This window comes from Leopardus geoffroyi, chromosome C1, assembly GCF_018350155.1.
Source record: "Leopardus geoffroyi isolate Oge1 chromosome C1, O.geoffroyi_Oge1_pat1.0, whole genome shotgun sequence".
NCBI lineage: Eukaryota > Metazoa > Chordata > Mammalia > Carnivora > Felidae > Leopardus > Leopardus geoffroyi.
In genome coordinates, this window is record NC_059328.1 from 170,853,600 (window position 1) to 170,874,563 (window position 20,964).

The window sequence follows — 20,964 nt, forward strand, 5'->3', positions numbered from 1 at the left end:
GCATTTGACCCTTGAAGCCCACTTGTCCCCTTCTCTCCATTTTAAGAAACATAGGAGCAAACCACAAATTTTAAAACAAACATAAAAAATAAATTTTTACTATTTGAAAATCTATATTCTTAACTATAACTTCTTTACAGAGATCCAGATCTCTATTTTTAAGATGTGCCCATAAGTATGCCCTAAGGTGATTTTTAAACATATCTTTTAGAGTTACCAGGAGAATTAAATGAGATAATACACATCAAATGGTCACATATGTGACCATTCTAATAAGTATTAGAATGCAAGAGAATATGACAACACGATTAAGGGCACATGGGTTTGAACCCCAGATCCATTTCTTCCTAGTGGTATGACCTTGAGAAAGTTATCTCGGGCAAAACCTATTTCTAAATTAATACTGCCTACCTCACAGGGTTATTGTTAAGAATTTAAAGAATAATTCACTTAAGGAATTTGACACAGAGACTATTACTTAGTAATCATTCACTGACTGTTAGCTCTTAGGAATAGTAATATATAAACACACCAAAAAGATCTTAAGATATTTTATGCAAATTCAAGAGCAGCTGATAAAATAAGAGACAATTTTCTAACAAAAAATCATCTGCAAGTTGATTTAAAGATTAAAGTTTAAAGTTTATACTTAAAAGTTTAAGCTTAAAGATGAAAATGTGCTGAATTTTTCCCTAGAGATAGAAACTTTTATATACATTACATTTGGTTGGGCGGGTTTAAAAAAAATAGAATTTAGAAATCACATTGGTATTATGCTCACACAAGGGTACACTATTCCACAAAAAAAGAATGAAATGATGCACAGAAATGGATAAATATCAAAAACATTATGCAAAAACAAAAGTAGCCAGTCACAAAAGAGTATGTACTATATGATTCCATTTACATGGATGTGAAGAACAGACACTAATCTATGGTAATAAAAATAACACCTGCGCTTGCCTCACAGTGAGGTGGGTGACTGGCACAAGGGAATTCTTAGAGATGATGGAAATATTCTTTATTTTGAGCTGGGGGATAGCTACATAGGTATATACATTTGTCAAAATTCAGTGTGGCATACACTTAATTATGCATTTTACCATAAGTAAATTATACATCAACGAAGTACCATTAACATAAAAATTCATGAGACCTTCCTTTCATATTTCCATAAACTGAAGTGTGCCATGACTTAGCAGCTGTTCATTACATGTTTAAAATAATATTTATTTCCCAATCATATGCATAAGGCAAAGAATATATTAGATTTTATTTTGGATAAGAGCAGTATGTGGAAAATGCAATGCAGTTGATTGGTGAACCTAGGTAATATAATAAGGCTTTAAAAAGCAAAAATAACATTTGCTCGGTTTAGCTTAAAAAAACAAACCTCAAAATTGTAATAAAGGTCCTTATTCATAGTAATTTGTGCTTTATAAAAGGGAACTGTTGAAGATTGAGAGGGCTAACGCTGTATTAATAAGAAAAGGAAATTTAGTTTATTCCTTTAGGATTTATGTCTTTGGAAATTTTTAAATAAACTTTCCTTCACAACATTTATGGATCCAAGAGTCATTCAGGATATACAAAATATAGTCCATGCGATTTGCCCATTTTCCCCCATGAGATCTGAAGTGTTATGTTCAGTGAAGTACTATAAAGAGGTCAATTAACAAAAACATAAAGTGGGCTCCATAGTCTTTTAGAACATCATTTACCCCTCCCAAGCACATAGAAAAGAGGTGACAGAAAAGGGAGGTGCAGTCCCTGCTCACCCCCCTCACCCCATGTCCTGGGCAGGCATATGCCTGGTACAAGGAGGTGGCCATTACATTTGTTTCTTTTTTTTTTTTTTTTAAGTGTATTTGTTTATTTTGAAAGAGTCGGGGGGGGGGGAGGGGCAGAGAGAGAGAGCACAGAGCCCGACGTGGAGCTCAGTCTCACAAACCAAGAGATCATGACCTGAGCCAAAATCAAGAGTCAGACTCTTAACCGACTGAGCCACCCAGGCTCCCCTGGCCATTACATTTCTAATGAATGGTGGGGTGGATGAACCAATAAACGGACTATGAAGTTTCAATGCTGGGGACCTGGGAAAACAATGGTGCCACATACTAAAAAAGTTACAAGAAGGAAATCTGTAATAAAAAGATAGCTTTAATTATTAACTAGGTTGTAATTGAAGTACAAATAGGCGACCTAGGTAGAAGTGTTTATTGAAGGAGAAATATGGTGCTGTACCTGTGACAGGGATAAGAACTGGAGTCACAAGAGTGATAATTAAGCCTAGTTGCTGGATACACTCCAAAGGGAAGAAACCGTTATAAGGAGAGAGCAGTAGAGGCCAAGCACAAAGTCTCAGGGAATGCCCATAGCTAGGGGACAGGGGAAGAATTAGCATGACTTGGGTAACAGTTCAAGGAGGAAAATGCTTAGGAATAAAAATGGGTCAAAGTGTCAAATACCGCGAAATAACGAAAAAAAAAAAGCATATACTTGTAAGGAACTATAGAATTGTAAATATTCTTTTTATCTATCCTATTTTTTTTTCAATAAATGGCAGAAGTTGCCCCAAGTTAATTCAGCTGCTATAGTCAGTAAACATTTGCACCAAAGCAAAAAACTAAATTCCCCAAATTAGGAGGAAGTCAAGGGGAGGAAAGAAGTTTGGAGAAAGAGAGAGAATGAATCTCTACCACCCCAGTCAGGCACAGGCCATCCCGCAAAGAGGGCGCTCCCTCTGGGGAAGGCCTGGCAGGTGCAGGCAGTCAGAAATCTCTAGTTACTCAGCAGCAGCCACTCAAACTTAAGAGTTTCTCTGAAGCACCTCAGAAATAGGGGCAGAGAGACATTAGTCAAACCTGTGTAGGGTACCCAGCTTACACTAGGGGATACCGCTAATGTTTCCCTAATTCAAAAATATGTCACACGGGAACTCCAAGGTCAATACAGTCTGACTTTATAATCAGAAACAAACCAGAGAAGTAACTGGGTTATGCTCATGTAATTCATTAGTGTCAGAATTTACCAACTATACCTGCTCTCTGGAAAAATTTTTGTTTTTCAAAAATAAAAACTCATAAGGTGCGCCTGGGTGGCTCAGTCGGTTAAGCATCTGACTCTTGATTTCGGCTCAGGTCATGATCTCACAGTCATGGCAGCCAGCCCAGCTTCAGGCTCCACACTGAGCATGAAGCCTCCTTGGGATTCTCTCTCTCCCTCTTCCTCTGCCCCTCCCCTGCTCACGTGTGAGCTCACTCTCTCTTAAAAAAAGAAAAACACTTCAAAAAAAAAAAACAACTCACAAATCGGTCACCACCACAAAGTAGAAAACTGGGAGAATTCTTTTTTCAGAATCATTTTAATAATAAAAAAAGACCTTTTCATTGTATCATTTGAATACCTGCCTCAATTTTCTGGTTGATTTGACAGACCAAATGACTCGGTGGAATAAAACTAAAATTGTTTTTCCCCATATGCCATGTTATGGGAAATAGACATGATGTTCTCCTTATTAGGACAGTGGGTTTACAATAGTAGAGCACACTCACAAACTGGAAGCTGTTCAGACAAAGTCATTATCTCAAGTAAAAAAAAAAAAATTGTTAAGCTTCCAGGCAAAGGATAAATTAACTAGAGTGAAAGAATTTCTTTTCTAAATTCCAGGCAGAAACAGCTTGACACTTTTGAAAGCTGGGTTATGTGGGTTACAATGTTTTTGTATCTTCTCTATATTCTCCTTTACCAACCTCAGCAGCTACATTTTTCCAAAGCATAAAATTTTGACTATGAATAATTTGTATTTTCCTTATAGAACATGTGAATAGGTCAGTGCATCTTTCCACAAGCAGAATAAGCTTGGTTTTCTTGTTTGTTTTCATCATTCCCATTATATCAGGAAACAGGAAAACATTTATAAAAGAGGAACAGTACACACGAAGCCCAGGAATACTACATTCATTCTAGGTCATTTTTTTTTTTTTCACACATTGAACTATTTTTGTATATTATTTATAGTGTTGTTGATGTCATATCTTTCATTTACACGCTAAGTGCTATATTATTATAACCATAACTTCCGCACAGACTGATAGCACATGTATGCACTTGACTAAAACTTTTGACTTACCTGTTGTACTATACAAATGAGCTTTGTGGTTTGTTTTGATCAAATTCAACAGTAGACATGATCATTAAAACAGAAACATTGCTGGACACCAATAATTTCCAGCTGATTTTATGACACTGCAAAACATTCTCAATTGTATCAAGAAGGTAATGAAATAAGTCTAAATAGGGGCGCCTGGGTGGCGCAGTCGGTTAAGCGTCCGACTTCAGCCAGGTCACGATCTCGTGGTCCGCGAGTTCGAGCCCCGCGTCGGGCTCTGGGCTGATGGCTCAGAGCCTGGAGCCTGCTTCCGATTCTGTGTCTCCCTCTCTCTCTGCCCCTCCCCCGTTCATGCTCTGTCTCTCTCTGTCCCAAAAATAAATAAACGTTGGAAAAAAAAAAAAAAAGAAATAAGTCTAAATAAATCATTTTCATTCATTTATGTTTTTTAAAAGTTGTTTGTTGGGCACATTTGGCAGACATTGCCTCTGGTCAGACACTTGTCACTTTGACAAGATTCAATGGAAATCAACAGTGAAAACTATCGCAATCTAATGAAAACTGATGTTTCAAAGTTATTTACAACTCAGTAAAATAAATGCTCCACTTCCACATATAAGACACCTTACAAAGCAGGACACACAGACCCAAATCAGTGCAAACTACTAGAGGAAAGTGAAATCTAAAAGGTATTTATAACTGATTGCAGTTAAAATGTTCTTGTAAGAGCAAATGTAGCATTAGTCACAGAAACAAAAACTAGAAACAACCCAAATATCGAGGAACATTAGGATAAAGTGTGGTATATTCATATGATAGAATTCTACACAGCAACAAAAATTCAGAAGTACTGGTATGCACAGCATAATAAGTAGCGAAGAAAGCCATACACTATACACACACACACACACGTATATATATGTGTGTATATATATTCATAAAAGATCAAAATTAGACAAAATTAATGTATGGTATTGGAATTTCTGCTAGCAGTTACCTTGGGAAAGAAAGGTGGAAGTAATAATTTGGAAGAGGCACAAGGAGACTTCTGGAATGCTGCTAATAGTATAAATCTTGATCTGTGTGATGGTTTCACAACAGTGTTTACTTTGTTACAAGTCACTGAGCTGCATGCTTATGATTTGTGTTTTTGAACATATAGCATACTTCATTTGAAAGCTTATTTTATAAGATGAAGTAACTAGATTCTACCATGTCTTTCCCACTGAACACAGTTACAGAATGCATGAAGCAACTACTTAAGGATTCTGAAAAGTAAATAATAGAAAGATTGGGGAAGAAGACTGATATTCTCAAACTGTTCATCAACTTCCCCTGCTCTAGTATCCTCCAGCCTAGTTGCAACACAGCCCATAGCCTATAAGTGGGCATGATACAGATGGAGTTCTTTAGGAGAATCCCTCTACTTCTGACTCGAGAAGTGAGAAAAGGGTCTTCTACTACTCCATTCTCTGGTATCCCATCATTCAAGCAATCCTGGGGCAGTGCTGACAACAGCTGCACCAAGGGAGGCCCTCAGGAGTCTAAACTGGTGACATTGGAGAACCTTCCTTTCTCATTGGACGTGTAGTGTCAAGAGATTGGGGCAAAGCCCCATCGCTTTGTCCTCCACCATCTGGCCTCAGATGTGGAGTCAGTCACAGGAAGTACATCACAGAGTGGGATAAATAAAACTCCAGATTTCTGGCCAAAGGACCAAAGAGGAGCCCCAAAGGAACTAAAAAATGCTGAGAAGACCACAGACAGGGAGGAACTTAGAAAAAATTCCATAAAATTGTTTATGAGCTGGTAGATTCACCTCTGGGTATGTATGAATCTGACACTGAACAGTATACTGTAGACTTTGAAAACTAAACTGTGGGATAGATCATTGCCCTGATCTCACACTGGCCCCTGGGTAGGATGCACATGGGATAGATCTGAAAGGCACTTCAAAGACTGACAGTGGAACAGATACTGAAATCACAACCTACAGAAGACAAGTCAGAATTTGCTGCTTAAACCCAATGTGCTAAAATAAAAACATCAACATTCTCGGGGCACCTGGGTGGCTCAGTTGGCTGTGTCCAATTCTCATTTCAACTCAGGTCATGATCTCACAGTTTGTGGGATCAGGCCCACTTTGGGCTCTGCGCTGACAGTATAGAGCCTAAGATTCTCCCTGCCCCTCCGCTGACTGTTCTCTCTCAAAAAATAAACAAACATTAAAAAAATATATATCAACATTCTCTATAGAAATTTAAATGAGAACCAAAGTCTTAGAACATAAATAATCAAAATGACCAGGATGCAATTAAAAAATTACTCTGCATATGAAGAACCAGAAAAATCTCAATTTGTATGGAAAAACAACCAGGTGACACAAATGTTAAAATTATCCAACAATAATCTCAAGGCAGTTCTTACAAAAATTCTCCAAAAAGTAATAGTGAACACCCTTGAAATGAATGGAAGGATAGAAAGTCTCAACAAAGAATTACAAGATATAATGAAGAACCAAGTGGAAATTTTGAACTTTGAAAATTGCAGGAACTGGAATAAAAAATTCACTAGATGGGCTCAGTAGAAGAATAGTGATGATCAAGTCACTGAACTTGAAGACAGACCAGGAGAAATTATAAAGATTGAGAGGGAAATGAGCAGATCTTTGGGGACCTGTGGGACAATAACAAAAGCTCTAAGATTCACATCATCATAGATTTGGAAATAGAAGAGAATGTGCTGTAAAAATAAATCTTGGAAGAAATAGTTGCTGAAACCTTCCCAAATTTGACAAAAGGCAAAAATTTATAGACTCAAGAAACTCCATTAACCCTAAACAGGTTAAAACCAAAGAAATCAACATCCAGGCATAGCACAATCCAACTGCTAAAAACTAAACACCAAGAAAAAAGCCTTGAAAGCAACCAGAGAAAACTGACACATTATGTACAGGGTAACAATGATTTGAATGACTACCAATTTCCCTTGAGAAACACAGAAGTAAGTGGAATAACTTTTTAAACACTGAATGAACTGCCAACCCGGAATTCTATATCCAATGAAAATACCCTTCAGGAATGAAGGTGAAATCTAGACATTTTCAGATAAAGGAAAACTGAGAGAATTTATTGCCACCAGAACTGCTTTAAGAGAAATGTTGAAGGAAGTTCTTCAGGTAGAAGGAATACTGGAAATCGGGAAAAAACAATAGAAATAGAAACATCTATGCAAACACAGTAGGCTGTTCTCTTTTTTATTTTTATTTTGAGAGAGAGAGAGAACAAGGACATGAGCGGGGAAAGGGGCAGAGGGGGAGAGGGGGAGAGAGAGAGAGAGAGAGAGAGAACAAGGACATGAGCGGGGGAAAGGGGCTGAGGGGGAGAGGGGGAGAGAGAGAGAGAGAGAGAGAGAACAAGGACATGAGCGGGGGAAAGGGGCAGAGGGGGAGAGGTGGAGAGAGAGAGAGAGAGAGAGAGAGAGAGAGAGAGAGAGAGAGAATCTTAAGCAGGCTCCACACCCAGTGTGGAGCTCAACACAGGGCTTGATCCCATGACCCTGGGATCAATCATGACCTGAGCCGAAATCCAGAGCTGGACGCTCAACCAACTGAGCCACCTAGGCACCCCTATTCTCCCCCCGAGTTGTTTAAAACATTTTTAATGGCTTAAAGAAAAAATACAACTACATATATTGTCATTATATATATATATATATATATATATATATATATATCCACAAGATAAACGTATAACACAGAGAGATACATACACATGTGTGCATGAGGAAGAGAGATTCAAATAATCCAACATGAATCAGGATATAGAACACAGGAATGAAAAAGAGAGGGAACAAACAGAAACAAATAATAAAATGGTAGATCTAAATAAAAACATAACAATAACCACATTAGATGTAAATATCTCAATGCACCAATCAAAAGACAAAGATTGGTTAAATGAGCAAAAAAACCAATTCCAACAAAAAAATGACCCAATTATACTAGGTCTACAAGAAATTTGTTTAATAATATAGGTATGTTAAAAGTAAAAGGGTAAAGATACACCTTGTAAATACTGATAAAAAGAAAAATTGAAGTAGCTATATTAATATAAAAGAAAATAGATTTTAAATTTTTTTTTTCAACGTTTATTTATTTTTGGGAGAGAAAGACAGAGCATGAACGGGGGAGGGGCAGAGAGAGAGGGAGACACGGAATCGGAAACAGGCTCCAGGCTCTGAGCCATCAGCCCAGAGCCTGATGCGGGGCTCGAACTCACGGACCGCGAGATCGTGACCTGGCTGAAGTCGGACGCTTAACCGACTGCGCCACCCAGGCGCCCCAGAAAATAGATTTTAAAGCAGAGAAAACTACCAGAGATAAAGAGCGACATTACATTATGAAGGGTCAATTCTCCAATAAGACATAAAAACACTGATTGTGGGGGCCGTTGGGTGGCTAAGTCAATTGAGTGTCCAACTCTTTAAAAAAAATTTTTTTTAACGTTTATTCATTTTTGAGACAGAGAGAGACAGAGCATGAATGGGGGAAGGTCAGAGAGAGAGGGAGACACAAAATATGAAACAGGCTCCAGGCTCTGAGCTCTCAGCACAGAGCCCGATGTGGGGCTCGAACTCATGGACCGCGAGATCATGACCTGAGCCAAAGTCAGAAGCCCAACCAACTGAGCCACCCAGGAGCCCCAAATGTCCAACTCTTGATTTCAGCTCAAGTCATGACCTCATGTTTCATGAGTTCGAGCTCCATGTCTGTACTGTCAGTGCAGAGCCTGCTTGGGAATATCTCTCTCCCTTTCTCTCTGTCCTTCCCCTGCTCTCTCTCTCTTGTTCTCTCTCAAAATAAATAAACAAAAATTACATAAATACTGTGAATGCACCAAATAACAGTTTCAGAATACCTGTACATGAAAAAAAAGAACTGAAAGAGAAATAGAAACATCTATGATATTTGGAGATTTATTCATCTCACAATGATCAATAGATCTAGTAGACAGAAAACAGGCAAGACTATAAAAGTACTAAACAACAGTATTAACTAATCTAATTGACATTTAAAGAACATTCCTCCCAACAGTTGCAGAATATATATATTTTTTTTCCCCAAGTGTAAACAAAACATTCACCAAATCATATCCTGGGTCATAGAATAAACCCTAACAAATTTAAAAGAATCAAAATTATACAAAGTGTATTCTCTATAGTAGAATTAGAATAACATAAAGCAAAGAGAAAAATCTCCAAACAGCAGCAAATTTAACAGCACAATCCTAAATAATTCATAAGTCAAATATGTAGTCTCAAGGGAAATTATAAACTATTTTAAACTAAAGAAAATTAAAATAAAACCTATCAAACTTTGTGAGATGCAAATAAAGCCATTCTTAGCATCAAATTACTATACTAGACAAGAATAAAGGTCTCAAATCATAACCTAAACTTCTACCTTACGGGAAAAACAGACAGCAAAGTAAATCTTAAATAAGCAAAGGAAGGAAATACTGAGGAGCAGAAATCAATAAAGTTGCAAATAAATAGAGAAAAATCAATGAAACCAAAAGATGGTTCTTTATATTCAGAATATATCACTTCTGTAATAGGTATGTGCTATCACTACGTACCTATTAAAACGGCTAAGATTTAAAAAATAAAAAACTGAAAAAACCACATTCCAGAGAGGATGCACAGCAAGGGAACACTTACATACCGCTAGTGCAAAATTGAGCAGCCATTTTTGGAAACAGTTCGGCAGCTTTTTTTTTTACAAAGTTAAACATACCCTTACTATCTAACCCCAGTAATTTTATTCCCAGATATTTACCCTAGAGAAATGAAAACTTTTGTTGATACAAAAACTTGTACACAAATGTTTATAGTAGATCTACCCATGACTTACAAAAACTTGAAACAGCTCAATTATCCTTCAAGGCACGAATGGATAAACAAATGGTAATAGACTCAAGTAATAAAATATTTGGGAATTAAAATGAACCAACGATTGCTACATGCAGTAACAACTTGGATGAATCTCAAAGGCATTATAAGTGAAATAAGCCAATCTCAAAAGGTTACATACTCTACCATTCCATTTATATGATTATCTCAAAACTACAAAGCTATAGTGGAGAATAGATCAGTGATCACCAGTGGTTAAGGGTGGGAGAAGCTTGTAATTATAAAGAGATAGTATGAGGAAGTTTCTTTTGAGGTGATACAACTGTTCTGTGTCTCGACTGTGGTAGTGTTTACACAAGTCTATATATGCATTAAAATTCATAGAACTCATAAAATCCACACAATTTTTAATGGCCAAAAGGTCAATTTTATTATATGTTCATTTTTAAAATGAAATATAAATAATTCTTTAAGTTTACTTTTTAAATGTTTTATTTTTATTTATTTATTTTTGAAAGAGAGAGAGTGAGAGCACTCACGGGCAAGTGGGGAGGAGCAGAGAGAGGAAGGGAGAAAATTCCAAGTAGGCTCCACGCTGTAAGTGCAGAGCTCAATGTGGGGCTCAATCTCACAAACTGTGAGCTGAAATCAAGAGCTGGATGGACATTTAAGCAACTGAGCCACCCAGGTCTCCATGTTTACTGTTAAAACTTAGGGTACAGGGTGGTGCCTGGGTGGTTCAGTCGGTTAAGTGTCCAACTTCAGCTGAGGTCATGATCTCACAATTCATGAGTTCAAGCCCCACATCGGGCTCTCTGCTGTCAGCACAGAGCCCGCTTCAGATCTTCTATCCCCCTCTCTCCCTGTCTCTCTGCCCCTCCCCCACTCTTTTCCTCCCTCTCAATAATAAATATTAAAAACAAAAACATAGTGTACAGATGTCCCCAGATAAGACTTGAGTATCTAGGTTACAAAGACTAATTTGACTACAAATGAAAACTAGGAAGATAATGATGTACTCACCACTGGCCCCTCTACAGTTTCCATTACTAGAATCCATAGGAAAATCTGAAAGTGATAAAATAATCATAATTTATTCATTATTATTTTGAGAATTCCCATATAAAAATCTAATTCAGTCATCAATTTAATTAAATCTAATTCAGTCATGTCTCAAGGAAGTGGATTCTTATTAGTGCCATGAGCTTGGCACTCTATTACTTATAGGTCAAATAAGGACAAGATCTATTTTGTGTGACTGAAAGAGGATATGCTCTTTTGAGTTCTCCTCAATTGTGCATAAAATTTCAGGATTTAGTAAGTTTTTGAGTCTCACGCAATTTCTGACACCATGAAGTCCATGCACATATTAGGCATTCACCCAACACTTGGGTCTTAATGACTAAAAGAAGCCAACACATCTCTTCAATAAATAGATGTATCTTGATGACTAAAAGAAGCCAACACATCTCTTCAATAAATAGATGTATCACACATTACTCGCATATATTTAAATTCTTGGTGCCTAAAGAAAACATTCAGAAAACATTCTCATGCCCTTTGTTACCTGTAAACAGTTCTTCAGCAGAAAGAAAGCATACCATGCAGAGACCAGTGCAATTAATAGATGTGGTAATAATTGGAAATTGTCAAGGACTCTTTTCATGATCCCATAATCCAAGAAAATGGTAATGATGAATGATAAATAGTAATCATATAAAGTTCTTCGGTGTTCTAGTTAAGAAAGCAGCCTCTAGGGGAGCCTGGGTGGCTCAGTCAGTTAAGGTCTGACTCTTGATTTAGGCTCAGGTCATGATCTCACAGTTTGTGAGTTTGAGCCCTGTGTCAGGCTTTGCACTGACAGTGCAGAGCCTGCTTGGGATTCTCTGTCTATCTCTCTCTCTCTCTCTCTCTCTCTCTCTGTCCCTCCCAACCCACCTCTCAAAAAAAAATAAATATTTTTTTAAAAAAAGGAAAAAGAATAAAAAAGCTGCCTCTAGTGAATAAGAGTGCCTCAGCAAAACACCCTGCTGAGACTTGCTGAACTTAGCTATCCATTCTTATTGCTACTTCAACTCAGTACTTTTATATAAGTTTTAGATTTGTATTAATACGTTATGTTAAATAACTTCAATATCTGTTTATCCTAACAGAAAATAACATTCTTCTTCTGTCCTTTTTCTTCATAGGATATATCATGAATAAATTTTAAAAGGAGTGGTTAATACCATGTTAGGACAATAGTACTCAAAATTACTATTAATCAATTACATTCTCAGGCTTAGTAATCATCGTCTGGTATGTAAAAAGCTCTGTACAAGGAAAGACAGTAACCATCAAATAGGCAGGCAACAAATACTTGATTCTAAAACATTAGGTTTGACTTAGTCATATACTATTAATTTAATGACTTTTATTCTATGCAAAGACTTTATTCATGATAAATGTATCCAAGTGTTAAAGTAACATGCCAATCAATGGTTTTATTTCTGAATAATTCCAATAATCATAATACATATATGACCTATACCAAAATGATCTTTCTGTAAGTGAAGAAATTATATTAAACCACATGTAAAATATTGTTTAGTGTCAAAATGTTGAAATAAAAATGAAAAAAATCTCTTGGAAAAAAAACAACCCTTTGATATAGTTGAATCTAGGAAAGTGGTTTTACTACTCTCATTCTTACAGAAAAATGTTTCTTCATTTTTAAAAGTGCTTAGAAGTCAATTGGTAGAATTATAAGAGAAAAAAGTTATCTGGTCATAAATAATCCAAAAAAATTGTTTTCATAAAGTTAAACTTAGGAATTCCAACAATATCATCCTAAATTAAAATAGCAGGCATTATTACGTTGTATGCCCCAAGAATTTCTAGTAGGGGTCATAGAAGTTTCCAGAAGAAGAGTCCTAAAGGAGCTGGGGAGGGTTGGGTGGGGGGTGCGTTCCACATAGAAAATCACGTGTGTAAGAAATATGGAAAGAAATTGCAGTACTCACCAAGGGACCTGCAAGTCTTCCAGTGTGGCTAAAATAGAGAAAGTTGTGAGCAGAGAGAAATGAAGCTAGAGAGGTAGGAAGGGATGAAGTCACAAAGGCTAGAGACAGACACCAAAGATTTTAAGCAACAGATTGACATTTCAGAAAGATCACCCTGTTGGAATATGGAGGGACAATACTGGAAGTAAGCAAGCTGATTATTACCCCGTGGCCATAATCCATGTGACACATGTGGAGACCCAAACTAAGAGAGCAGCATCAGAGAAGTAGGGAAGGACACTGGATTCAGAGTAGATCTATAACAATACCCATTAAATGTGGGGGGGGGGGGGGAGGGGGGCGGTAAAGAATAGGGTAGAATCAAGTATGACTCCCAGGTCTGGAGCATGGGTATGCTGGTGCCTCGTAACAATATAAAAAAATACTCAAAAAGAATAGGCAGATGAGGGGAAGGAAAGGAGGAGTTCACTTTGTGGCATGATGAGATTGAAGGGCTCGGGATTAGATGTGAGAATCTGGAATGTACTCTTATCTCAAAAGTGTAGTGAAGTAGTTATCTCTTATCTCTTGGAATCCCTGTCCAGAGCTGTCTTTTATTCTCTTAAGCTATATATAAGTGAGCTTTCAAAATACAATGGACAAAACTTGATCCATTAACTGCAATCTGACAGTCAAAAGACACAGATTCTCTCAAAAGTTATGAATCACCTCTTTCTTAAGACAGCAAGTGTATTGGAGAATGATTTCTGGTTTGAATCTTCTCTCTCTGAATAGCTTTATGACCTTGCACAAGTCACTTATATGCCTCAGCTTCCTTTTCTTCAAAATGGGAATAGTACCCACCAGGTAGTTATTACAGTAAATTGAAATGCATAACACACTTAAAACAGCAGATGAAACATGCTAGTGTTATTAGTTCTTATTCTGGTTGCTGCTAACAATCCCTGAGAGGACATGTCCTTTCCTCGATCACATTGTTATTAAACACTTACATTGTGCTTTGCCATTCATCGATCACTTCACATGAATAGTTCTCTTATTCTTCTCTATTCACAATGTCAATCTTGAATGACTTGCTCAAGGTCTAACATTAATGGCAAAGGTGGAATACCAACTAAGGGTCTAGAGCTCTAAAACTGTGCAATTGCAGAAATATAACCAATTCTTAATTATTCAAAACTGTATGTCTCTTCTTTCTATACACCTAGCAGAAAGAGAAAGGCCAAATAGAACTTAAGTCAGTTTTGCTATTTATAGCAACAACTATTTGGAAGTCTGGTAGGAATGAAATTTTAAAAAATGAATCATTAAGATTTGGGGGCTACATAAGATTTTATTACCACAAATAATTAGGTTAGCTGTGATGAAATACCGTAACTCTCTGAGATAGTCTCTTCCCTACCCCACCCAGAATGCCTTTCAGCATTTTATGTAATGAAGCATCTTTAGGGGTGTCTGGGTGGCTCAGGCGGTTAAGCGTCTGAATCTTGGTTTCATCTCAAGTCACAATCTCACAGTTCGTGAGTTCAAGCCCCATGTCAGGCTCCGCAGCTGGCAGCATGGAGCCTGCCTGGGACTCTTTCTCTCTTTCTCTCTCTCTCTCTCTCTGCCCCTTCCCTGCTCATGCTGTCTCTCTCTAAATAAAAAATTTTTTAAAAATCTTTAAAACTGTGTTCTCTCCAGTCTTAATCTAAAATTTCCATTTCTTCTTTCCATTCCTTTTTCCTCCTATCACACTAAATAATTTTTCCTTCTTGGTATTTGGCCCCTCAAATATTTGTAGAGCAGGGCTGAAGAAAAGGCTGCCTGTTTCTCAGAGAGCAGAGATATGACTAAACAGCAGTACATGCATGTGAAAGCTGGCATGGTCCAGGCAGCAAGAGAGGGCCTGGCGAAATGTGTTCAGCAAGAACTGAGGCGACGAGCTAACACTACCGCAGAAACCAGCAATGACTGAGGATGGATTATAAAACCCTTGGCATGGTGAACCATGGGTACTGATAAATAGCTGGGAAATATCATACATAAGTTTTCTTAAATTCTTGATCTCTACACATCCAAGATCAACTATTTATAATTAACAGACATCCATCAGACTCATTCTCTCTTCCTGTTGCTCCCAAAGGGATTTGTTCTTGATCCTGAGGTCCAGGTTAATTTGCGTAAAATGAAATATTAAGCTTGTGTGTTCAGAAGTAAGATCTGCTTGTCCAGTTGGGTCCCCGTGTGGAGCTTGTTTTCCAGAGCTGAAGTGATAAAAATTCTAGGCTGTATCTGCATTGACCAGGCTACCGTTTCAAAAAAGAAAACATCATTTTGATACCACAATGATAACCATGGCGAAAAAGCAATAGCAGCAGCACCAATCTGTTAGGGACGATGTCCCAGGTACCATGATCTTTAACTTCATCTTCACCATGCCTGTGGGATGTAGGCAGTGCTGTTGCCATGATACCGATCAGAAAACTTTAAACCAGAGAGGTTATATAATTTCCCTGCAATAACACTTGATAGGAAGCAGAGTCCAGATTCAACACCTGGCCTGCTGGGCTCCTACCCACACTCTTTACTCACCATACAATACTGAAGACAGGACTAGAGGTCTTAACTGGCAGAAATGAATCCTCTGATAAAGCAGTTGTGCATGGAGCCACAACTCCATAGTAAATATACAATGTGGAAAAAGAATACATTTAATGTGAATTTGTTGGTAAGGGTCAGGATAGGATCCTTTTTTTTTTTTTTTTTAACATATGCTGGCCCCTAGTATTTCGAAAGCAAAAAGTAGTTGGAAGCACGGCCCCATTTCAACACGTAAATGGGCCTAAACTTGTTTGTGGAGTCCTGTGCTAGGAGGAAAGAGACCCATGTGAAAATGGTAGGATTTGCAAATCCTCTTGGCATTGAAGGAATGTGAAGGGTGGCCTCTTTTATTCAGGGAGACCTCATTTTTGTATTCGGCTGGATTCTAGTCATAAAACATAAGTGATTCTGTTTATACCTAGAGGAAGAAAAAAAAAGCTGCTTCACGGACTATCCTATCCCACTGAACCAAGCAGTATATTGCACCGTAAATTAAACTGGCCACATATGGTAGTTACTAAGTAATTCCAGGTGTCCAACAGTTTGACCCAGGATAGGGAATGAAATTTTCAGCAAGCTGGCCTTGGAAGCCAGGGGACCCTTCGGGTTAGAATCCACCTCTCCATTCCCCATCCCCACCTCCCCTGAAGCTCCCACCTGCCACCAGGGCCAAGGACTCACACTGAAGGTTGTGGTAAAGGGAGGGAAAAGGGAGACCATCACGAAAATAGGGTTCCTACTGCCGCCTACCCCTACCTATTTTTCCAGCAAGGATGCTGTCAACAAAGCAGCTATTATGACCTTTGAAAGCAGCTCAGAAATCATGTCCCACTTAGTGACAAATTGTTTCCATGCATGTCCTATTTGAGAGCTTCAATGAGGCAGTTGTTCTGCATTTGGTCCCCAACGATAGGTAATTCAGGGACACTTAAGGAAGCTGCTTCCCATCCATATTGACCACAGCGTTTGAAAGCTGTTCATCTTGCCAAACCTCTCTCATTTGAGGTCCATCTCGAAGAGAGGTTTCAGAGCAAGTCTTTTCCTTTAACGGGAGGAAAGCATTTCAGAGTGAACCATAGCCACCTCATTCCAGGTCATTGGCCTGAGCAAAGCACCAGTATTTAACAGATTCTAAGTGTCTGGCAAACCAGGGTAGCAACTGACCAAGCTCTTCCAGAAGCTGCACAGACTGTGACTCAAGAGTGTTCCTTGAGCCCAAAGATTAAGAAGAAATACATTTCTTTCTGCTTACATTATACAGCCAGTTATTCATTCTTGATTAAAACCAAGACGACCTAATAGGTATATTCAAAGAGTGATTAAGTGAGGGGACCATGGAAAAGCTTCTGGAATCTTTCTGTTCAGTTTTGGTTTTACAGCTATTTGTACTCTCTGCCTCTCCACAAATTTTATGGTAAGCACGTCAATGTGCACAGAAAACAATTTTTCCAAATCAATTCTCTCACAGCCAAGAACTGTTACCTAAAGATGGACTATGGGCATGAGCTTAGGCTGAGCAGGTCAAGTGGCAGGAGGAAAACTTTGACGCCCAGGAAATGAACAGAGGAGGCAATCGAGTCAGCACATTTAATAACAGAGTTCATCTGGGGAAGGTATGAAAGAGAACAGACCATAACAAATATGAAATTCTATGAAGGGTGAAATTTGAGTTGAGGGGTAATTGGTAGGAGTGCTATTAAGTGAGAATTAAATGAACCATAATGAACCAGGTTTAGCTGGGGTCTTCAGAGTTATGACTGTCCTAATTAGACCAAATACTAGTGAGAAAACAACTTGTGGTTGATTCCATTAAATGCAGAACTACAATCAAGCTTTACAGTAGGGAAAGATGAAAATGAATGTGTGGTTGGTGCACACACAGCACAAAGGGCATGAAATAAGGTATTAAAGACATATTTGCAGGGCATAACAAACAGTAGGGCAAGGGGTGAGATTAAAAGTAACATTACGTGAGCATATGATGATAGCACACCTTAAATATAACTCCTTTCATCCATATGTCACTTACAAAAGGACTTGAAGGCATGTGGGAATGTGAAAAGAGCCCAGCAATTCACTTCGCCAGCTCTGTGGCTGGGAGCAAGTCACAGAAGCTAATTAGCAGTGCATAGCAATGTTTCACAGCTGTTTCAGTCTGGAATGGAAGAACAATTTATCTCATTGAAAGGACGAAGAAATTTAAGGTGAAGGTAATTGCTCAAATTGGACTTTGAGCAAACACATATCACTAACATCTGTGGGTTGGAGTAAGATTACTGAAATTATCTAGGCATTTTTAATGATTAGAAGAAAATGGTGCTTCAGTTTTTCTGTTTTCACCATACAATCTTGACAAGCAGCTACAACAGGAAAAATACGGAAAATGCGTGATTGAGAATGCAAGAGAATCCGGCAAGAAAGTTCAGTGACTGTAAACAAATTAAGAAAGTAAAAAAAGAGCATCACTATGCAAGATGTGGTTACTTAGACATGGAAAGCATGGAAAGCGCAGGGTCACTGTTGAGCACAAGTGTGACGGGGAGTGGAATGAACTGCAAGTTTTAGAAAGACGGATAGCCTATCGGAATGGAGTGCATCAGTCTGGAAGAGAGAAGAAAGAAGAGGTGCTCCAGAGAGGAGTGATGAAGAGAAGCGACCCCAAGGGGGGGGGGGGGGGGAGGCAGAATTAGAGAGTAAAAGGCGAGTAACAAAAACTCTGAGAAGTGGGGTAGCTAGAGGTCGGGACGGAGGCTGGGCCAAGAGCCGGACTCACCCGCTCCGTCCGCGGTAACGATGGCCTCGGGAGAGATGCACACGCCACGGTCATAAACAGGCAGCTCCTCGCAGGCCAGACTCTCGGGCCACGAGTGGCGGTACTTGATGAGGATGGGCTCGCAGCCCTGCCGGGCCCGCTCGCACACAGACTTGCAGGGCTTGATGGGCTCGTGCTGGAAGTCAATGGTGCAGATGGGCGCATACATGGCACAGAGGAAGAAGAGCAGATCCGGGCTGCACTGGGTGCCCAGCAGACCTTCGAACTGCTCAATGGCCAGGATGGCGTTAGCCTGGGTGCTGTGGTGCAGGTGGTTGGGCATCTTGGTCATGTTCCAGGGCAGGGACTTGCACAGGGGGATGCGCACGGGCTCGCAGGCTGCAGCTCGTGCTCCGGGCACCCAGAGCAGACAGAGCACAGCCAGGGCGAGCAGCCCGGCCCGCAGCAGCAGCATCCCTCCTGGACCGCCGCAGACCATGATCCCGGCAGGACGGGGCAGGGTTCAGCAGTGCCGAGGACGCCGACAGGCCCGCTTCGCGGTCCCCTCTTCCCCCCTGGAAGTGGACACAATGATCTGGGAGCTTCTCCTCCCCCGACGATCTCAGTTTCTTTCCTTGGATCAAATTCCCCCAATGGGGTCCCACGAGCTCCGCCGACCTCCGGCCGCCGCCGCCCCTGCCTCTCTGGCTGTTCTCTCCCGACGTCTAAGCCTTCTGGGGCAGCAGCATCTATTTATTCCTCGCTCCCTCTGGCAGAAGCGTCAGATTCGCAGATGAATCAGATTAGAGGAAAACAAGAGGAAGCGAGGGAGAAATAAAAATCAAAAGTAGAATTCAGCTGAGGCAGTTGGAGCTCTGGACTGTCACGTCCCCTGGATTATGAAAAGGTGCTAACAGAAGCATGAAATTCTCCAACGGGGGAAGGAGGGGCTGGGGCGGGGGAGGGGAAACCAGAGGGAAAAGACTCCTAATGGGGGAGGAGGGTGCTGTAAGAGTTTCAGTTCTTGTAGGCTGAGCAAAAAGACCCAGTTCTTGGTGGGAGTTGACGCTGCTGCAGCAGCGACCGCCGCAGGCAGGAAGGACCAGCCGGAGGAGCCAAGACGCGAGAGGTCTGTGCCTCGGACCCGCTGCGCTCCACTTTCCCACCTCCAGGCCAGAGAGGCAGCCCCGCCCCCACCCCCTACCGCCAACCCCTCGGTGCAGTCCCAGCCCTCCAATGCCAGCTCCTCTTCCTGGGATGGGAGCGGCGGTGGGGGTGGGGGGAAAGACAAGGTCTGCCGGTTGGAGGCAGAGGGGAGGGAAGCCTCGGGAAGCAGCCAGGATGCCGTAACGCAACACAGCGCTGACTTGAGACGTGCACCTCTTTCCCATCCCCACGCTGGCTCCAAAGAAAAGCCCCCAGACCCTCGCTGAAAGCCCACCCCAATCCCTGACGGAGGAGTACCAAGTTCCCCACTTGGGAGCCCACCCAAGCACCCTCACTCCCTGGAGACAGCTCTTCAGGCAAACTACCGCTTTACCTCTGCGCATCACCAGCTCTGCACAAAGTCAGACTTCAGGAGGAAGGACTTCAGCAGTGTCACTTTAAATGTCCAAGTCACAGAAAACACAGCCCCCTGCATGCAGTGGTGAAGGTTTATCAACCCAGAGTTCAGGACTACAGAAGTCTGCATTATGAATAACAAAGTGGTGGCCGGGGGAGGGAGGGCAGCCTTTCATAAAAAGGAAAGAAATCTGTACATAATACAAGTACGCCACCAGAAGCAAGAAACAGGTTTTTTAAAAAGCATTTTTTTCTTTGCCCTGCAGAATTAGAACTTTGGAGTTTTGCTTCTTAAGGTGAAGAGTGAAAAACTACCTGCTTTGAAGTATCTGGTTTTTGTTTTGTTTTGTTTTCTGATTTTACTCACTAAAATAAAATGGCATTTATTATTCAACTCTTGTCACCAAGGATTTCACCTAACACTTGAAAGAAATGTGTAGGAAAATTACACCACACAGGTAATAATAATCATGATGATGATAACAATAAAACCCTTCTCATCCAAATTAGCTCAATCTAGAGAAGAAAATAGAAACCAGATCCCCTCCTGGTCTTCTCTGTCACTAATGAGCCACATCTTTTCCTTCCTCTCCCCCTCTGCCTTCTCAGGGCGTATTGTAAATGGAATGACCTATTGAGGCCCTGCACCCTGCCCTTTAACCCAGCAAAAGGATTGTAGAATGTCAGAAAACACAGCTTTCATTGAGAAGAGAAAGAAACCTTAAAACAAAACAGGAAGTCACCTTTGCCCTGCATCATTGAAATATTTCACTGCTTTAATCCAGCCATTTCTCAGAGTCAACAAGAAGCAGAAAAATGATGCCCCCGCTTTAGAGCACACAGGGAGTTGTGGGTGTCCATTCCCCATCACTGACCTGATGGCACTTACAAAACATCAGTGCTCACTTGAGTTTATGAAATTTTATCTCTAAAATGACCATAAAGAGCAGTTTGTGACTATAGTAAATTTCTTCAGAAGCAAGTTTGTTCCACTTAGGAGAAAACACAACAGATGGTAGATAGGGAGTCATTTAGTTAGT

General features: G+C 40.0%; 1 protein-coding gene across 1 annotated transcript in view; it reads right to left on the reverse strand.

Annotated features, from left to right (window-relative positions):
* FRZB (frizzled related protein) overlaps positions 1-19,536 on the reverse strand; it is a 32,025-nt gene extending 12,489 nt beyond the window's left edge. Inside the window, exons 1-2 of the mRNA XM_045480426.1 lie at positions 18,383-19,536; positions 11,048-11,092 (exon numbers count right to left, since the gene is read on the reverse strand). Coding sequence (XP_045336382.1) covers positions 11,048-11,092; positions 18,383-18,860 — 523 coding nt within the window. The 5' untranslated portion in view covers positions 18,861-19,536. The remainder of the gene's footprint in view (positions 1-11,047; positions 11,093-18,382) is intronic.
* Between the last annotated feature and the right edge of the window lie 1,428 nt (positions 19,537-20,964).